At 40.5% G+C, this 21188-nt stretch overlaps 2 protein-coding genes across 3 annotated transcripts; both read left to right on the forward strand.

Moving 5' to 3' along the window:
- Positions 1-597: 597 nt before the first annotated feature.
- LOC120051818 (tyrosine-protein kinase ZAP-70-like) lies at positions 598-4615 on the forward strand. Its single transcript, XM_038998702.1, has 12 exons — positions 598-1076; positions 1220-1380; positions 1470-1608; positions 1720-1801; positions 1912-1934; positions 2067-2106; positions 2222-2432; positions 2680-2886; positions 3087-3279; positions 3409-3549; positions 3945-4057; positions 4182-4615. Exons 1-12 carry the CDS (start codon positions 672-674, stop codon positions 4297-4299), a joined length of 1833 nt encoding a protein of 610 aa, XP_038854630.1. The 5' UTR covers positions 598-671; the 3' UTR covers positions 4300-4615.
- Positions 4616-12211: 7596 nt separating this feature from the next.
- LOC120052487 (MOB kinase activator 3A-like) lies at positions 12212-15522 on the forward strand. Of its 2 annotated transcripts, XM_038999425.1 has the most exons (5): positions 12212-12384; positions 12968-13044; positions 13361-13904; positions 14596-14798; positions 15005-15522. In XM_038999425.1, exons 3-5 carry the CDS (start codon positions 13487-13489, stop codon positions 15032-15034), a joined length of 651 nt encoding a protein of 216 aa, XP_038855353.1. In that variant the 5' UTR covers positions 12212-12384; positions 12968-13044; positions 13361-13486; the 3' UTR covers positions 15035-15522. The 2 variants fall into 2 exon arrangements, with proteins under 2 accessions (XP_038855353.1, XP_038855352.1); XM_038999424.1 differs by lacking the exon at positions 12968-13044.
- Positions 15523-21188: the final 5666 nt, after the last annotated feature.

The raw sequence follows: 21188 nt of genomic DNA on the forward strand, positions 1-21188 counted from the left end.
CCCATCAACAGGCTTTTCTCGCTTGTTATCAAATAAAGCTAGCTCACAGTAGAACAGACACAAAATGCTGTGATACTAACCTGTAGTCTACACTTGGTTTATTTTACATTTCCTGATAGTCAGTTAAAAGCACAAGTTGGGGGCTTTACATCTGTTTGTTTTTGTATTTTCATTTATCTAAAAATTATATGTTGCCTTAATCTTCATGTAAATTAGTCACTAGTGTGTTGAAAAGCTTTGGAAACAGCAGCACCTGCTCAACGGAAGAGTGAGAAACTAAAGAGAGGTTGGAGAAGGAGGATGGGGGCGGTTGTCAACTTCCTGTTGTGGCTGCGCTTAACACCAGCCTGTGCCGGTGCAGAGAAACACACACTCCCTATCTCAATTACTGCACACTGAACAGCCCAACCACACAAATACCTCAGTTACTCATCTGGGTCCATAAGATGGAGGCTCAATGTGAGTTATGATAAAGGCTGAAGACTGTACCTCATCAACAACCTCAATTAGAAAAACACATATACTGTAATTTGAATATTGTTTTTTTAAGTAGTGGTCATCCATGATTATTTTCCATTCTCCTTATATAGATCTTCAACCAGGAGCCTCCAGCCATCTCCAACCCTTTTAACTGAGGAGTCTTCCCTCGTACTGCCTGAGGAGACAGAGACATGGCGACAGACCCTGCGGCAGAGCTGCCTTTCTTCTACGGCAGTATCAGTCGTTTGGAGGCTGAGGAGCACCTGAAGCTGGCAGGCATGGCCGACGGGCTGTTTCTGCTGCGCCAGTGTTTGCGGAGCCTGGGCGGCTACGTGGTCTCCCTGGTGTGGAACGTGGACTTCCACCACTACTCTGTGGAGAAACAGCTCAACAGCACCTACTGTATTGCAGGTGGAAAGCCCCACTGTGGTCCAGCGGAGCTCTGTGAGTTTTACAGTAAGGATTCAGATGGCCTGGTGTGCACCCTGAGGAAGCCCTGTCTGCGCTCCCCAGACAACCCCATCAGAGCAGGCGTCTTTGATAACCTGAGGGACAACATGCTGAGGGAGTATGTACGACAGACCTGGAACCTGGAGGTGAGGGTTGGCTAAATTACATTTGAGTAATTTCACAGACGCTGTTAACCAGAGCAACTATCACAGGAGAGGCAGCAGGGCCTGAAGTCACATAAACACTGTCTCTGATGTAGTTTCCTGTCTGACTTTGTGTCTGTGTTCAGGGGGAGGCCATGGAGCAGGCTATCATCAGCCAGGCTCCACAGCTGGAGAAGCTGATCGCCACCACCGCCCATGAGAGGATGCCCTGGTACCACAGCAAGATACCTCGTCAGGAAGGGGAGAGGCGGCTCTACTCCGGGGCACAGCCAGATGGAAAGTTCCTGTGAGTCATGAAATGCATTTTAGTCAAACACTACACAAAGGTTCTAAAAACACCCACAACATAGTTTGATTTGGGTTTTTATTAATCAGAGTCAGAGACAGGGAAGAGTCTGGCACCTTTGCCCTTTCTTTGATGTACGGAAAAACGGCCTACCATTACCAGATCCTACATGACAAATCAGGGAAGTACTCCATGCCAGAGGGAACCAAATTTGACACTGTGTGGCAGGTAGGCTGTTCTCTCTTCTCCAACAAATGAGTCCAAGTTTATTATGTCTGCTACCTAATGTTTAAGACAAAGATAGTTATCTTTCCCTGCCACTCTCCCTCCCTTCTGCAGCTGGTTGAGTATCTGAAGATGAAACCTGATGGGCTAGTGACAGTTCTGAGGGAACCGTGTGTGAACCGCAACAACACCAAACGTACTTAACCAACATTTTGTTGACAATCATCAAATTCTTCTTATTGTTTCACTAAACTTTGTCCCTCATGCCATTGAATTAATTTTCTTATTTCTCAAATCCATTTTCAGAGACTCCTGTTGTGCCCTCGGGGGTGAGTATCAAGAACATTTTCTAATTTCTCCATGGTAGATACTTTCTTTCCAATGTATTTATTGAGGCATCTGCTAAATGGCTTATTACTATTATTATTATATTACTATTAAATACAGTACATTTCTTTCAGAGGCGGCCCAGAACAAATGGATACACACCGCCACCTGGAGGTAGGTTAATAACATTACAACAGACACACATGGTCTTTCCACCAAAACCCACACATACACAAATCACTAAATTTGTCTTTAAGACATTTCCCTGTGGTTTTTCCCTTTCTTACAGTACCTCTGGGGGGCTCCAAGGAAATCAAGACTTCACCCCCCACAGACCGTCAGATGCTGCCCATGGACTGCAGTGAATTTGTCAACCCTTACCATGACCCCAATGACCTGAAGAAGTTCTTCATCAATAGGGATCAGCTGATGATTGACGAGGTGGAGCTCGGCTCGGGAAACTTTGGCTGTGTCAAGAAAGGAGTCTTCAAGACAAATAAGTGAGAGGGGGGTGACCTGCTTTTTGGATGAATCAAACCAGAACATCAGATCCTGAGTTTAGAACCTATAACGTCAGCCTAGAGCCATTTATAACAATTGATAACTACCTTTTAGGTCAGAAGTTTCTCATTATTTTTACTGACAAAATTATCTGATCAGGAAAAAATCTGGACCCCAGTTATAGGCTATAATTAGGAAAAACATGGGGCCCTATTCATAACACCAATAATTCCTGTGTGGTTCCAGGGGCCACACTGATGTGGCCATCAAGGTGCTGAAGAGTGAGAATGAGAAGCTGGTGAAAGATGAGATGATGAGGGAGGCGGAGATCATGCACCAGCTGAGTAACCCTTACATCGTCCGCATGCTGGGGCTCTGCCAGGCTGAGTGCCTGATGCTGGTGATGGAGATGGCTTCTGCTGGGCCACTCAACAAGTTCCTCTTCACCAATAAGTAAGGCCAATTATTTCACACGTGTAGTACAATATATACAGTTTCATAAGGCATGTTATTCTCTTAGTAGTGACATTGATCATAGAGAGTTACGGAAATGCCATTAATGATAGCACTACTAATACTCAAACAATACCATGACATACTGTAATTTCCCGAAAGGTTTATTTGAGTTCCCTTTCTGTCCTTTTACCTCTCAGGGATAAGGTCACAGTGGAGAACATTGTGGGGCTGATGCACCAGGTGTCTATGGGAATGAAGTACCTGGAGGAGAAGAACTTTGTGCACAGAGACCTGGCAGCTCGCAACGTCCTTCTGGTCAACCAACAGTTTGCCAAGATCAGTGACTTTGGTCTGTCCAAGGCTTTGGGTGCTGATGACAACTATTACAAGGTAGGAGTCTCTTGCACGTGTCATGTGCTATAATCTTGGTCTGTTTTATATAGTCAAATGCTGCAGTTCTTTATACATTATTCATGTGGTATGGTATGTGTGTGTGTGCGTGCGTGCATGGGTACATAGGCACGCACAGCAGGAAAATGGCCGCTGAAGTGGTATGCTCCAGAATGCATGAACTTCCACAAGTTCTCCAGCAAGAGTGATGTCTGGAGCTTTGGTGTCACCATGTGGGAAGCCTTTTCTTACGGAGGAAAACCATACAAGGTACAATCTGTACAGCACCTGCAAGACATATAACCACAATATAGTTAAATGTTTATACTGTATTATAAACTGGGTGGTTCGAGCCCTGAATGCTGATTGGGTGAAAGCCGTGGTATATCAGACCGTATACCACGGCTATGACAAAACATTTCTTTATACTGGTCTAATTACATTTGTTACCAGTTTATAATAGCAATAAGGCACCTCGGGGGTTTGTGGTATATGACCAATAAAGCACTGCTAAGGGTTGTATCCAGGCACTCCGTATTATGTCATGCATAAGAACAGCCCTTGGCCATATACCTCATCCCCTCGTGCTTTATTGCTTAAATAACAGCCTATAACACAGTGCTGTCTAGATTAACTTAATCTGGGTCTTCACCAAATATGATCAGAAAATGAAAGGTCCGGAGGTGATCAGTTTCATTGCCAGTGGGAGCCGGATGGAATGTCCGTCTGGATGTCCAGATAGAATGTATGCACTGATGAAGGACTGCTGGACATACAAGTAAGTGAGAAACTAGAGAACCATTAATTTTCACACCACATTTGAAGTAGGCTACTAGGCCACACCGCTGCCCATTTAAAAGTAGATGCATCACATCTAAAGTGTCTGACCTTTCTCTTCTCAGACACGAGGACCGGCCAGGCTTTGTGAAGGTGGAGGAGCGCATGCGAGTCTTTTATTACTCCATATCCAACAAAACTCCACCTGAGGTGACCGCAGACGCTGCTGAGCCTCTCAAGTAGACCAGGGACAACAGACGCTCGGTCCCCCCGCCATACAATGCATTCTTTGAGATAGACAAAGAGCTTCTTATGAACTAGTCTGGGCACTAGCTGACAGCTTCAGCAACAGGCAGCTACAGTAAACAGCTAAACAAGCCTTATGACACAAATGTGAGTTTGGAATTAAAGTCATTCTTGTGAGGATGCTCCTCTTCTGAAAGGTAGCTCAAGACTGCATAACCTGAGGTTTGGAATAGTTTGAAAGAAACGCTTCACAAAGAATTGGGCATTGTAAAATTGCATTTTGAAAGTGTAATGATTCCTTGAGAGTACTTATACTATAGGTCTAGTATGAATTATATTTAAGTGCTTCAGCTCTGTATACATTCCTTAATATGTCATGATTAAACATTTTCACAGAATATGGTGTATCTATATCAAGTAATTGGGAAAATAATTTGTGAATGAATTATGAAAAGTAAAAAGGCCAGAAACATCGGCTCAAACGGGAAATCTGCAGTTGCTACAGTACATCCATTTTTGGACTTATAAATGAATGATATGTACCCTTTGATTCTTGAACAATATATCTTATAAATTAATGATATATACCCTTTGATTCTTGAAGAATATATCTTGTAAATTCCTCATGAGCTTAGCTCAGCTGTCGTACCCAATCATAGCCAAAATATAAGCTTGTTTTACTCCAATTTTTGTAAACAAAGTAAATGTAAACAAACACTATATAGCCTCAAAACATGATTAAAACTATACTGAACAACAATATAAATGCAACATACAATAGTTTCAAAGATTTTACTGAGTTGCAGTTCATATAAGGCAATCAGTCAATTGAAATAAATTCATTAAGCCCTAATCTCTGGATTCCACATGACTGGGAACACGATATGCATCTGTTGGTCACAGATACTTTGGGGTGTGGATCAGCAAACCAGTCAGTATCTGGTGTGACCACCTCATGCAGCGCGACACATCTCCTTTGCATAGAGTTGATCAGGCTGTTGATTGTGGACTGTGGAATGTTGTTCCATTCCTCTTCAATGGCTGTGCGAAGTTGCTGGATATTGGAACTGGAACACGCAGTAGTACATGTCGATCCAGAGCATCCCAAACATGCTCAATGGGTGACATGTCTGGTGAGTATGCAGGCCATGGAAGAACTGGGACATTTTCTACTTCCAGAAGTTGTGTACAGATCCTTGCGACATGGGGCTGTGCATCACATGAGGTGATTGCAGCAGATGAATGGCATGACAATGGACCTCAGGACCTCATCCCGGTATCTCTGTGCATTCAAACTGCCATCGATAAAATGCAATTGCGTTCATTGTCCGTAGCTTATGCCTGCCCATACCATAACCCCAACGCCACCATGGAGCACTCTGTTCACAACGTTGACATCAGCAAACAGCTCACCCACACAACACAATCTGCCCGGCACAGTTGAAACTGGGATTCAACCGGGAAGAGCACACTTCCCCAGTGTGCCAGTGGCCATCGAAGTTGAGCATTTGTCCACTGAAGTCGGTTACGACACCAAACTGCGGTCAGGTCAAGACCCTGGTGTAGACGATGAGCACGCAGATGAGCTTCCCTGAGACGGTTTCTGACAGATTGGGCAGAAAGTCTTTGGTTGTGCAAACCCACAGTTTCATCAACTGTATGGGTGGCGGGTCTCAGACGATCCTGCAAGTGAAGAAACTGGATAGTCCTGGGCTGGAGGGATTACACATGGTCTGAGGTTGTAAGGCCGGTTGGACATACTGCCAAATTCTCTTAAACGATATTGGAAGCAGCTTATGGTAGAGAAATTAACATTCATTTCTCTGGCAACAGCACTGGTGGACATTCCTGCAGTCAGCATGCCAATTGCACGCCCCCTCAAAACTTGAGACATCTGTGGCAATGTGTTATGTTGTGTGACAAAACTACACATTTTAGTGGCCTTTTATTGTTCCCAGCACAAGGTGCACCTGTGTAATGACCATGCTGTTTAATCAGCTTCTTGTCAGGTGGGTGAATTGTCTTGGCAAATGAGAAATGCTCACTAACAGGGGTGTAAACAAATTTGTTCACAACATTTGAGAGAAATAAGCTTTTTGTGTGTATGAAACATTTCTGGGAAATTTTATTTCAGTTCATGAAACATGGGACCAACACTTTACATGTTGCTTTGATATTTTTGTTAAGTGTACTTTCCCCAAGTGAAGGTTCTTCTCCATGAAGTAACGATAGAAGTAGCTGATAACGGGCTACATAGACACTGATAAGACAATTCGAAGGGGGAAACACAGCATGTACATTTGAAGTCGGAAGTTTACATACACTTAGGTTGGAGTCATTAAAACTCATTTTTCAACCACTCCACACATTTCTTGTTAACAAACTATAGTTCTGGCAAGTCGTTTAGGACATCTACTTTGTGCATGACACAAGTAATTTTTCCAACAATTGTTTACAGACAGAATATTTCACTTATAATTGACTGTATCACAATTCCAGTGGGTCAGAAGTTTACACGCACTAAGTTGACTGTGCATTTAAACAGCTTGGAAAATTCCAGAAAATTATGTAATGGCTTTAGAAGCTTCTGATAGGCTAATTGACATAATTTGAGTCAATTGGAGGCATACCTGTGGATGTATTTCAAGGCCTACTTTCAAACTCAGTCCCTCTTTGCTTGACATCATGGGAAAATAAAAAGAAATCAGCCAAGACCTCAGAATATTTTTTGTAGACTTCCACAAGTCTGGTTCATCCTTGGGAGCAATTTCCAAACGCCTGAAGGTACCACGTTCATCTGTACAAACAATAGTACGCAAGTATAAACACCATGGGACCACGCAGCCATCACACCGCTCAGGAAGGAGATGCGTTCTGTCTCCTAGAGATGAATTTACTTTGGTGCGAAAAGTGCAAATCAATCCCAGAACAACAACAAAGAACCTTGTGAAGATGCAGGTACAAAGTATCTATATCCACAGTAAAACAAGTATTATATCGCCATAATCTGAAAGGCTACTCAGCAAGGAAGAAGCCACTGCTCCAAAACCGCCATAAAAAAGCCAGACTACGGTTTGCAACTGCACATGGGGACAAAGATCATACTTTTTTGAGAAATGTCCTCTGGTCTGATGAAACAAAAATAGAACTGTTTGGCCAAAATGACCATCGTTATGTTTGGAGGAAAAAGGGGGAGGCTTGCAAGCCGAAGAACACCATCCAAACCGTGAAGCACGGGGGTGGCAGCATCATGTTGTGGGGGTGCTTTGCTGCAGGAGGGACTGGTGCACTTCACAAAATAGATGGCTTCAGGAAAATTATGTAGATATATTGAAGTAACATCAAGACATCAGTCAGGAAGTTGAAGCTTGGTCGCAAATGGGTCTTCCAAATGGACAATGACCCCAAGCATCACAAAGCCCTGACCTCAATCCTATAGAACATTTGTGGGCAGAGCAAGGAGGCCTATAAACCCGACTCAGTTACACCAGCTCTGTCAGGAGGAATGGGTCAAAATTCACCCAACTTATTGTGGGAAGCTTGTGGAAGGCTACCTGAAACATTTGACCCAAGTTAAACAATTTAAAGGCAATGCTAGCAAATACTAATTCAGTGTATGTACATTTCTGACCCACTGGGAATGTGATGAAAGAAATAAAAGCTGAAATAAATCATTCTCTCTACTATTATTCTGACATTTTACATTCTTAAAATAAAGTGGTGATCCTAACTGACCTAAGATAGGGAATGTTTACTAGGATTAAATGTCAGGAATTGTGAAAAATTGTGTCATGCCCGTTGGAAGAAGTGGACCAAGGTGCAGCGTTGTGAGCGTACATTTTCTTTTATTATAGTAAATGTCGCCAATAAAACAAGAAAACAAAGAAACGACCGTGAAGCTTAACAGGGCATTAGTGCCACTAACAAAGATAACTACCCACAAATGCGAAAGGAAAAAAGTCTGCCTAAGTATGATTCCCAATCAGAGACAACGATAGACAGCTGCCTCTGATTGAGAACCACACCCGGCCAAACACAAAGAAATAGAAAACATAGAAATAAAGAAACTAGAATTCCCACCCTAGTCACACCCTGGCCTAACCAAAATAGAGAATAAAAGCCTCTATGGCCAGGGTGTGACAGTACCCCCCCCCCCCCCCCCCCCAAAGGTGTGGACTCCGGCCGCAAAACCTGACTCTAAAGGGGAGGGTCCGGGTGGGCTTCCTTTACAGCGGCGGCTCTGGTGCGGGACGTAGACCTCCCTCCATCTCTGGCTCCCCCCACTTTGGTGGCGTCTCTGGTGCGGGGACCCTCGTTGCGGGCCCTGGACTGGGGACCCTTGTTGCGGGCCCCGGACTGGAGACCGACGCTGGAGGCTCCGGACTGGAGGCCGTCGTTGGAGGCTCCAGACTGGGGGCCGTCGCTGGAGACTCCGGACTGGGGACCGTCGTTGGAGGCTCCGGACTGGGGACCGTCGCTGGAGGCGAGGAGTGTATCTTTTCTATAAAAGATTCTAAGAAGTGTTTTGTAAGCACTCTCAGAGAATTCATTTATAGACACTGAATTGATCTGAGAGTCAAAAAGGGCTATGGTGAAGCTCATATATAATTAAAGATGGACTTTATAATATAACTCTGACTTGTGTGTGGTTTGCTCTCTCATCATTGAGTAATACAGGAAATTACCACGACAGGTACAATTCAAGGAACCTCCAAAGAGACTGAAAATGTTCATCTCCACAAATCTTTACAGGAAACCTAGAGATTACTATTCCCAACTACAAAAGACTACTCCTTTTTTCTAAAAGTAAGAAATGCTATTCAAGAATTGACTGCATTTTTATTTCAAAAAATGCACTCAACAATATACTGGGTTAAAAAATACATGACATAGTGATATTTGATCATTCTCCTGTATCATGCTTAATTACACTGTAACGGGTGTCGTCGTCTGAAGAGGAAGAATCGGACCAAAGCGCAGCGTGGTAAGTGTTCATGACTTTTATTTAAACTGAACACGAGAACAAAATAACAAAACGAAACCGAAACAGTCCTGTCAGGTGCAGAAAACACTAAACAGAAAATAACTACCCACAAAACACAGGTGGGAAAATGCTACCTAAGTATGGTTCCCAATCAGAGACAACGATAGACAGCTGTCCCTGATTGAGAAACATACCCGGCCAAAACAAAGAAATACCAAAACATAGAAAAATGAACATAGAATGCCCACCCAAATCACACCCTGACCAAACCAAAATAGAGACATTAAAAAAAGGGCGTGACATACACCAATAGAAAATTCATTTAGTGACAGAATATGGAGAATGAACAGAGCACATCTTCAAGACCTGAAATGTATTAAATACGTAAACAAAAAAATAAAGACCTTCACCATTACAAATGTAGACATATAGGACAGAGAATAGCCGACCACCTAAATAATTTTGGATACTTTTAAGGCGTACGTTAGGGGAATGATAATCTCATACTCGGCAAAAGTTCAATCTGAGTTTGAAATTAAAATGAAAGAAACATTTTAAATAAATGACTATCTTAGAATAATACCATAAAAAATCTTTACATGGCAAAGAAGTATAATTTCTGAACTTAAGCAGGAGTATGATGTTTTACTTTTGAAGAGAGCCAAAAACTACAGGTTAAACTCAACTGAATCATACTATTTAATGGCAAATAAACCTGGTAAACATTTTGCAGCCCTCACAAAACGAATAAATGCCAAACCAGTTATAATTTTAAATGATAAGGACACAAATGCTTGAATTAGAAACAACAACTCTATTACCGGTAATAACAATTTAAAAGCTTCTATGAAAATCTACATAAATCAGAATTAAATAACAGTTTGACTGATCATACAGCCTTCTTAGACTCAATAACCCTGAACCAACTATCAGCAGACAAAAAAAAATCACACAAATTTGAAATCACACAAAAATAAATATGAGACACTGTTGAAGCATTCGCACGGAGAAAAGCACCAGGTATGGACGGCTTTCCCATATCATTTTATTTGAGTCAGTTTTTAATTGAGGGTTACTCAAATGACAACACACGTCACTCAATTCAGTGGTTCTAAGTTCCATGTATCATACAGTTATTTCAGTTATATTAAAACCAGGAAAATCCGGAGAGTCCCCTGCAGATTACAGACGCATAAATGTAATAAATTATGACAATAAAATAATTACAAAACTCAAAAGCAACACAATGGCAAAAGTCTTGATACATATTAATCAATCAGGGTTGGTTAAAAATAGACATTTACAAACAAATACAAGAACATGTTTCAGTATAATGCAATACACTAAAAAACAAGATATAGATTTATCAATAATGGCTGTTGATGCCGAAAAGGCTTTCAACCGACTTGAATTACCTTTTCTATTCAAAACCAAGTTTACATTTGAAATAATAGATTTTATAAAAATATTATATAAATTTCCTAAAGCTAAGCTATACACAAATAATACATTATCTGATTCATTTGCTTTAGAAAGGGGGACAAGACAGGGATTTCCTCTCTCACCCCTCCTGTTTGCAGTGGCAATTGAACTGCTTGCAGAAAGAATTAGACAGGAACCAAACGTAACAGGTATCAGTATTGGTAAACATGAATAAACTAACATTATTTGCAGACAATCTCCTGATATACCTGACAAATATTGATAACTGAATGACCCCCTTGTTAAACATATTTTCAGAAGGCTCTAAAATCTCAGCATATAAAATGAAGGTGGAAAAAATTAAATAATGGCAATAGGAAAAATTAAAATTATAACTAATGATCATGTAAGTGGAGCACAAAAAATATTCAATATTTAGGATGCTTAATAAGTGACAACAAACAAAGATAATTTTATCCCATTACTCAACATGAAAGCAGATCTAATTAAATGGAACAATATTCCCATAAATCTTACAGGTAGAATAAACCTCTTTAGAATGGCATGGCTCCCAAAGTTTCTATATTCTATATTTATTTTTCCTACCTAAGACATTATTTTAAAAGTGTACTTGACATAACAGACTTTATATGGGCAAATAAACTTCACAGAATAAAAAGCAAAGTTTTACATCTGGGTAGTTTTAACTTTCCAAACCTGTGACTTTATCAACTCACCCCCCAAGGCTTTACCTTGCGACATATTGTTAAATGCACTAAAGAGGAACAATGGGTACATATTGAAGATGTCATGCACATCCCCAGAACATTTTCACGTGTCTATTTTCAATCGATAAAGCTAAGAACATGAACAACTTCATAACACTATAACAATATGGAAGAAAATGAAACAGATTCTACTAGAACCAATATCACTCCTCTAAAAACACACACATATGGAACAATCCTTGGATATCTTTTCAGAATTAACTGATAAATTGGCCCACATGGGGAAAAAAACAAAGGCATAGAAACCGTAGATGACTTGGTAATAGGAAATACATTTATTTCCATGACAGAATTAAAAAGCCATTTTTGACTGACCAATGTAGACATTCTCAAATACATGCAACTTAATTAAATACAAAGAAAAACCTGTCAAGCTCACTTATATCTTGCTGTGAAACTGTGTGTGTGTGTCAGTGTACTGTGTTTCTATGTCCTGAATGTAAACACATTTTGCTTTCACAATTTAACATTTGTTAAACAGCACCCCCGGTAGGCTACTGCAACCAGGAAACTCGGAAATGTCCAACTTGCTAACAGACTGGCCCTAGTTATACACGTGCCGTGTACACCAGTAATCGAGTAAAACGTCCAAGTTTCCGAGGTCAGACTATCCTTGAACGCGGCACTAATATAAAACGAAAAACTGTATGTGCGCCTGCTTGGTCCGTGTAAAGTGACGTAAAATCAGAGGAAGTGCTTGTTATTTCTTTTTTTTTGGTAGGGAGGGGCTTATTTTAGTTGCCTAAGTAAAGACTTAGCGCTATGTTCAGAACTACTGACGTTATACATGACTTAAAATGTAGCCGTTGTTATACATTTAAAAACGATTAGCAAATTTTATTATATTCAAGAGAACACAGCAAGGGAAGGAACATTAAAGTGGAACAAGTAAGTGATAACGTTAGCCTATCTAAGTTTCGGGGGAAATTGGTTGCGTTTACGGTCAGCAATTTACTCCCATTATTTCTACGTTAAATTATATAATGAATAACATGTTTTAAGGAGTAGTTTGTGGTTACCTTTATCACGCGAAAAGCAAGAAGTGAGATTGTTATCCTTTTTTCTCTCGTGAATAAACTTGGCGCCCTCATCTTTGAAGCATCGTAGCATCAGCGCTCCGGCTACCGCTAGGATACATCATGGACTAAAGTTAGCTTCTATACTTAGTTTAACTTTTGCTCCTGACCACTTTTTCTGTCTGCTGGCTAGATATAGTCATATAAGTAACCTCAATATATGACATGGCGTTATTGTCTGAGGTCACTTCATAAAGTTGTGCAAGGTTGTACATGCTGTCTCGCTTGCATGAACCAGGCCTTAATGTATTGTGAAAAGTAGGAAATTACTCATATAGCTTGCAACAAATTGTAACTACATTCAAACAACCCTCACTTTTTGCAACGTGGTAACTAACTCTGTGACAATACTCACTTTGCAACATTGTAACTGATTGGAGTTATTCTTCTCGAAGTTGATGTTCAGGTTATGTTGGAGGACAGACTTCCTTGAATTTACCACTCTTTGGACAGCAATGTGTTACATATTTTGGTTAGTGAAATATGGTTTATTAATTTGATTAACTGATTAATCAAAAAACATTTAATTTTCAATAATGGATCGAGACACCACAAACACTTACACTATTATGCATTTGTATCAAACAACAGAACGAATGGTGATGCATATTTGTAAAATGTTACAGATTTATAAAAGCGCCACCAATAAATACATTGTGGGCCTACGTTGTTGGCATTGCAGCACCAGACTGAATACTGCACGTTACTGCTAAATTGGACAATATGGAATATATGTGAATCGAACACAAAATAATTTTTTCCTTCTCTCTGATTTGACCCTTCATCAGCCTCAGGACCAAAACCAGCTGCGAGACAAATACAACCATTGTATAACGGCTCCACTGTTGTTTATATCTCCTCGTTCTAACCAGTAAATCATTAATTAAGACATAAACAAACTGACACATGCAACAATGTCCATGGCCCTGAAGCAAGTCTTCAACAAGGAGAGGACATTCCGGCCGAAGCGTAAGTTTGAGCCCGGGACACAGCGCTTTGAGCTGCACAAGAAGGCCCAGGCGTCTCTGAATGCAGGCCTGGACCTGAAGCAGGCGGTGGCGTTGCCCCATGGAGAGGACCTTAATGACTGGGTGGCTGTTCACGTGGTGGATTTCTTCAACCGCATCAACCTCATCTACGGCACCATCAGCGACTCCTGCACCGACCAGACCTGCCCCATGATGTCCGGAGGGCCCAAGTATGAGTACCGCTGGCAGGACGAGCACAAGTACAAGAAGCCCACAGCCGTGCCAGCCCCAAAATACATGAGCCTGCTGATGGACTGGATCGAGGTACAGATCAACAACGAGCACATCTTCCCCACCAACGTCGGTATGTACGAAGAATGATAACTAGGTAGATGGGATCTGTTATTTGGCTATTCATGATGATGATAAATAGGTCTGAATCATCTTCATGGGCTGAATTCCTTGAGTTCTCTGTCATTATAAAGTGCAACAGCTGTATCAGTTAATCTACTATAATTCAGAAATTCTTAACCTTCCGTTCTTCACGTCCTCCCACCACACATAACTTGGCGTCTGACTAGCTGTAGAAACAGCCAAGCAATGACTTTAGAAATGGTCACACAATCTACAGTAGGGTATAAATAGGAATGCATGTGCACATGTCCCCAGGAATGCATTTTTAAAAAATGCTATTAGATTATTGTAAGAGGATAAACTGATAACTTAATCTATTCTTGATGGATGAAGGGAAATATGAATCCCCTGCCCTAGGGGTGGTAATTTCCAAGGCTCACATATCTCAATCAAGTGATACAAGCATGATCCTCCAGTACACAAGAAAATAACATCCCTCACTTGATTTACAAAAACATAGAATATTTATATCAATTATATTTGCACCCAATGTAATATTTAAAGTTGAGAATTAATCTGACAATTAAACTGAACCAACCACAGAGATGAGGTTGAGAGCATGACCACATTTGTGTTTACTTTACATGTCCCAGGAGGACACGTCTTAATCTTTTTTGCCATCTTATGTTTGGTTTTTGAAGGTACTCCCTTCCCAAAGACCTTCATGCAGGTAGCTAAGAAGATTTTGTCTCGCCTGTTCCGTGTGTTCGTCCACGTCTACATCCATCACTTTGATCGTGTGAACCAGATGGGTGCAGAGGCCCACGTCAACACCTGTTACAAGCACTTCTATTACTTTGTAACGGAGTTTAACCTCACAGACCACAAGGAGCTTGAGCCACTGGTGAGTGAGAAAAAATTATTGAATTGTCTATCTTGTAGGAAGGCGAGCAGAAATTGTAATTTTCATATATTTTCTTACATGTTTGTTTTGCAAAGGAAGCTGAAAGGAAGTTATGATGCCTATATTGCACCCTAGAATTGTGATGTTTACAAGCACATTTGTGTACTTTTGCTATCATAATGTTGGCATCACTCCTGCCCCTACAGAAAGAGATGACATCACAGATGTGCCACTAACGGAGCACCATTGACCACTTGACAAATTCCAGCTTGAAGACTAGTTCCGTCCATATAGAAGACTGAAACAGGAAACCAAATCTAAAATAGTCTTTATTTTTATAAACAAGTACAACAATCTTTTTTAACCATGTAGGTTTGTTTAACCAGGAACCTTGTAAGGCATTCTCTTCATTTTAATTTTTTGAAATTGAGCACAGTATTAAGAGATTTTACTTTTTTTTAAATATGAAGTTGAATCAGTCCTGTAATTTAGTTCTTGTTCTCTTATCTAAAATGAATATATGTTTGTTTGTACATATCTAAGATTGTAGTATGTGGCCACTGAGACATTAAATGTACTCAGTGTTCCTGCTCTAAACTGAGTGTCATATGTTTAATTATGAAATGGGTAGTTTTGATCCTGGATGCTGATTAGACGAACAGCGTTCGAAGCCGTGCAGTATTGTCATACATTGTTATTTTTCCGGAATATACATTCAAACTGGTATATTGTTTGTGTATTACATCTATTCAATGGTGTTGTTTTGTAAAATAACTGCGAACAAGGCCTGTGGAGTGAGGCCAATCAAGGTAGTAAAACAGTCATGCAGGTCTTATGTTAGTCCACTAGGTGGCGTAAGGAGCACATAAATACGGCTGGTGAAAGGCAGTGTTAAATACCCCATAACTCAAATGAAAAACATATCTGCCTACCTCAGTACCATGCAAATACAGTTTTAAGGACACCTTAGGGAATATAAGGTTACTTTTTAAGTTACGGTTGTCTGTTGGCGGTGATTGATCTGGACTAGCCCTACGTTTGAGTAAAAGCTTCTTTAAATAATATTCCAAACATAGTAGTCCTGAAGTGAACTGAATATGTTTCATCCAGGTGTGCTGATTGTTCACTGATCTCCTTTGTTAGTATTGTCCCAGTTTGAATAAGGAGAAATGAAATGAATGCCATATTGCAGGGTTGCCCAACTGTTGTTGGACCTAAAAGACTTAAAAACACCAACTCAGCACCTAGTCATTTTAATTCTGGAAATCTTTTCCAAAGTATTCCCACGCACAGTAAAGAGAGACCGTTGAAGTCGGAATTTAAATACACTTAGGTTGGAGTCATTAAAACCCGTTTTTCAACCACTGCACACATTTCTTGTTAACTTGCCAAATTTCTAGTTTGTTATCTACTTTGTGCATGACACAAGTCATTTTTCCAACAATTGTTTACAGACAGATTATTTCACTTATAATTGACTGTATCACAATTCCAGTGAGTCAGAAGTTTACATGCACTAAGTTGACTGTGCATTTAAACAGCTTGGAAAATTCCAGAAAATTATGTCATGGCTTTAGAAGCTTCTGATAGGCTAATTGACATCATTTGAGTCAATTGGAGGTGTACCTTTGGATGTATTTCAAGGTCTACCTTCAAACTCAGTGCCTCTTTGCTTGACATGGGAAAATCAAAAGCAATCAGCCAAGACCTCCGAAAAAAATTGTAGACCTCCACATGTTTGGTTCACCCTTGGGAGTAATTTCCAAATGCCTGAAGGTACCACGTTCATCTGTACAAACAATAGTACGCAAGTATAAACACCATGGGACCACGCAGCCGTCATACCGCTCAGGAAGGAGACGCGTTCTGTCTCCTAGAGATGAACGTACTTTGGTGTGAAAAGTGCAAATCAATCCCAGAACAACAGCAAAGGACCTTGTGAAGATGCTGGAGGAAAACAGTACAAAATGATCTTTCTCCACAGTAAAACGAGTCCTATATCGCCATAACCTGAAATGCCGCTCAGCAACCTGAATTGCCGCTCAGCAAGAAAGAAGACTGCTCCAAAACCGCCATAAAAAAGCCAGACTACGGTTTGCAACTGCACATGGAGACAAAGATTATACTTTTTGGAGGAATGTCCTCTGGTCTGATGAAACAAAAATATAACTGTTTGTCCATAATGACCATTATGTTTGGAGGAAAAAGGGAAGCTTGCAAGCCGAAGAACACCATCCCAACCGTGAAGCACGGGTGTGGCAGCATCATGTTTGCTGCACTTCACAAAAGAGATGGCATCATGAGGATGGAAAAGGATGTGGATATATTGAAGTAACATCTCAAGATATCAATCAGGAAGTTAAAGCTTGGTTGCAAATGGGTCTTCCGAATGAACAATGACCCCAAGCATACTTCCAAAGTTGTGGCAAAAGGGCTTAAGGACAACAAAGTCAAGGTATTGGAGTGGCCATCACAAAGCCCTGACCTCAATCCCATAGAAAATTTGTGGGCAGAAATGAAAAAGCGTGTGCAAGCAAGGAGGCCTACAAACCTGACTCACTTACGCCAGCTCTGTCAGGAGGAATGGGCCAAAATTCACCCAACTTATTGTGGGAAGCTTGTGGAAGGCTACCCAAAACGTTTGACCCAAGTTAAACAATTTAAAGGCAACGCTACCAAATACTAATTGAGTGTATGCAAACTTCTGACCCACTGGGAATGTGATGAAAGAAATAAAAGCTGAAATAAATCATTCTCTCTACTATTATTCTGACATTTCACATTCTTAAAATGAAGTGGTGATCCTAACTGACCTAAGGCAGGGAATCTTTACTAGGATTAAATATCTGTAATTGTGAAAAACTGAGTTTAAATGTATTTGGCTAAGGTGTATGTAAACTTCCGACTTCAACTGTACATGTGCAAGATGGCGTCGACAGATAGAGCAGCTCTGCTTCTAGCTCCTATATTTCTTTCAAGCATTTCGCTACACCCGCAATAACATCTGCTAAATGTGTATGTGACCAATAAAATATAATTTATGTGATCGTATACAAATGTATGCAAGGTTTAGAATTATAATTTTTTTGTCAAATGGTATATCTGTATGATCTTCTTGTGGTCAAATCGCTGTCTACAAATTATTTCTAATTACGTTCCGGACCTCTGACCATCTGCCAAAAATCGGCTTGCGGCTTAATCTAGTTAATGATCCCTGACAAGGGGTGGGCTGACCAATAATATACCCATTCAGTGCACATTTGAGCAATTGTACATTTCCCTGATGGGAATTTCGTGGAGAGGGTATTGGGTCGGCAAGCTGTATCATGTGTTGTCTCTGGTACCTACAACTTACTATAATAACATTTGATTTAGCTTAAAACGTGTAGTTCTTTTCAATAAGCTGTGCACCCACACCCACGATACATACACACATATACATTAGTGGGCATGTAGACCCCCCCTGAAAAAAACACAGACACACTTACATGTTTGTTTTGGTTTTAATTCCTCCACAGTTATTACTGTAGTTGAGGTCTATATGATGTAAGTACTTACTGCAAGTATGTTGTTTAAATTAATTAGTTATATCGCTATGTTGTGAGCTACTACACATTAAAAACGGTGTCAGTGTACAGACAGCTGGTTGTTAATGTATAGTGAGCGTTCTGATTCATGTCAGTCATACATCACTCAGGTGATTGGGAGTGAATGATTAGCCTGTTACAAGTGCTTAGCAAACTTTTGGAAAAAACTGTTTGATCTAATACAAAGTTATTTTACAGAAAACAAATTAAGAACAGACTTTCAACATGCTTATAGGGAAGGGCACTCAACATGCTCGGCAATGACACAAATGACTAATGACTGATAGAAGATTGTGGGGGCTGTTTTGTTACACTTCAGTGCAGCTGTTGATGTCATTGATCATTACCCATTGCTGAAAAAACATAGGTGTTATGGATTTGCATCCTCTGCCTTATTATGGATTGAGAGATACCTATCTAATAGATCTCAGAGGGTTTTCATCAATGGAAGCCTCTCATGCAAATTCAGTTGAGTGTGGTGTACTGCAGGGCAGCTGGCTAGGGCCATTATTGTTTTCTGTTTTTACAGATGACTCATCAGTATACACGTCCGCTGCAACAGTAAAATAAATAATTGAGACACTTAACACAGAGCTCCAGTCAGTTTTAGAATGGGTGACTAGCAATAGGCTGGTGCTAAATATCTACAAAAATGAAAAGCATAATTTTTGGGACAAATCACTCGCTCAACGCTAAACCTCGTTTAGATCTATTATTGAATAATGTGGTTATTGAACAAGTTGAGGAGACTAAACTGCTGGGTGTCACCCTAGATACAGTAGCAAGCTGTCAAGGTCAAAACATTTAGACTCAATGGTTGCTAAAATGGGAAGAGTTCTGTTCATAATATGGTGCTGCTCTGCCTTCTGGACATCTCAGTCGACCAGACAGGTCCTATAGGACCTAGTTTTGTTGCACCTGGACTACTGCCCAGCTGTGTGGTCATGTGTGGCAAAGAAGGACATAGGTAAATTGAAGTTGGTCTAAAACAAAGCAGCACGTATCACACTTAAATGTACACAAAGGGAAAGTGTCAGTAACATGCATGTCAGTCTCTCCTGGCTCAAAGTTGAGGAGAGATTGACTGCATCACTATTGGTATTTGTGCGAGGTATTGATGTGTTGAAGGTACCGAACTGTCTGTTCAAGCAGTTGACACACAGTTCGGACACTCATTGGTACAACACAAAACATGCAACCGGAAGGTCTCTTCACAGTGCCGAGGTCCAGAACAGAGGCTGGGAAACGCACAGTATTAAATAGAGCTATGACTACGTGGAACTCTCTGCCACCCCAGGTAACTCAAGCTAGCAATAAAACAAGTTTTAAAAAAACGGATAAAAGAACACCTTAGTGCACAAAGGGGACTGTAAAGAGATAGACATTTTATATATATTGTATTGTAATTTGCACTGTATATATTAGACCTAAATAGTATGTGTATGTAGTGATATGTAGGCTATGTGTAATATTTTGAATGTAAAATACCAAATTAATTTGTATGACTGTAGAACACAAAGTGCTATATAAATGCAATCCATTGTTATTGTCATCCTGTAAGCCACACCTCCTGAACTCAGCCAATCTGTGAACAGGCAGAAATATCCCCTCTAAAAGACTACCTACACTAGGATGTTATTGATTTTGAAACTCATTCATGTCCACTGAGGAATGAGGCTGCTACTGTTACCCTGTAGAAACAGTGTCCCTCCTCAGCCCCATGGTTTGTTTTCCAACCTAATTTGGGATTGTGTCATGTGGTCCTGGCACTATTGAGTAGCAGCACAGCCTTTTGCGTAATGTTCGCTGCAGTTTAAGGCCAAAGTTTATGGGGCAAAATAAACTGAGGGCCCAGGGAGAGGAAAGGAGAGAGAAAACACAGTCACACAAGATGTTCCTCCCCTCTGTAAAGGGTTGAAGCTGTAAAGGGAATTTCCAGGTGAAACAAAAAGGAGAGCAGTCGTTGGTAAAGTCAAACAAAAATCAACCTGGTTTAATACAAGTTGCAACAGGGAGACAACCTGCAGCATGGGAGCATAGAAAAATGTCTAACGAGCCATCTCTGAGCAGGCCATTATATCACATACATTCTGTAAACACATAACAAAAGACATAACACAAGGAAGTGAACCACAGTCTCACAGAATACAATAATAGCCCGTGTGTCCTCAGAACTGGCACCTTTAGACTGGTGCCAACAGCATCAGCAGATAGAACTGTCCATAACATTCAAGTCTAGTGACCATCAACCTTGCACAAACAGAATCATGTGTATTACAGAAAGAAAAAGTATATTACAATGTGTTAATAATCACTTAACTGATTGTGAACTTCATTCATCTTAAATGTCCCTTTACCCAAGCCCTACAAGGAAACTAGCACAAAGCATGCTTCTCATGGCAACTTTACAGTTGATAACAAATAGGTAAACAATAGAAAGAACATGACCTACAAGTATGGGTCATGGCAATAATTCAACATATTTTGCACAACCATTGAATTTGAACATATGAAATATTTTTAGTGTAGTATATGTAATTGATCATTTTTTAGAACTTGCTCAAGCTTGTTTTAAACATTGTGAGACAGCAATCCATTGCACATGACCAAAATAAATGGAATCACTCTTTTACTCATTGTGTCAATGTTGCTTAGGCTTAACTTGCTCTTGAAGCAACAGGGAAGATAATGCATTTGAAAATCCTCAGAGAGAGTTATTTCATTATCACTGCTGTGAGAGAACATTGATTGGCTGTGTATCACCTCAGCAGTTTCTGAAATGTGTCGATGCTAAGTCACGACT

The sequence above is a fragment of the Salvelinus namaycush genome, chromosome 8, assembly GCF_016432855.1.
Source record: "Salvelinus namaycush isolate Seneca chromosome 8, SaNama_1.0, whole genome shotgun sequence".
Lineage (NCBI taxonomy): Eukaryota > Metazoa > Chordata > Actinopteri > Salmoniformes > Salmonidae > Salvelinus > Salvelinus namaycush.

What these genes read in the sequence shown, in the direction of transcription:
- LOC120051818 (XM_038998702.1), top strand. Translation starts at nt 672, where the DNA reads ATGGCGACAGACCCTGCGGCAGAGCTGCCTTTCTTCTACGGCAGTATC. An exon ending in CTGATGACAACTATTACAAG is followed by an intron (nt 3,280 to 3,408) that starts GTAGGAGTCTCT and finishes ATGGGTACATAG; the next exon opens with GCACGCACAGCAGGAAAATG. An exon ending in AAGGACTGCTGGACATACAA is followed by an intron (nt 4,058 to 4,181) that starts GTAAGTGAGAAA and finishes TTCTCTTCTCAG; the next exon opens with ACACGAGGACCGGCCAGGCT.
- LOC120052487 (XM_038999425.1), top strand. Translation starts at nt 13,487, where the DNA reads ATGTCCATGGCCCTGAAGCAAGTCTTCAACAAGGAGAGGACATTCCGG. An exon ending in CATCTTCCCCACCAACGTCG is followed by an intron (nt 13,905 to 14,595) that starts GTATGTACGAAG and finishes TGGTTTTTGAAG; the next exon opens with GTACTCCCTTCCCAAAGACC. An exon ending in ACAAGGAGCTTGAGCCACTG is followed by an intron (nt 14,799 to 15,004) that starts GTGAGTGAGAAA and finishes CTGCCCCTACAG; the next exon opens with AAAGAGATGACATCACAGAT.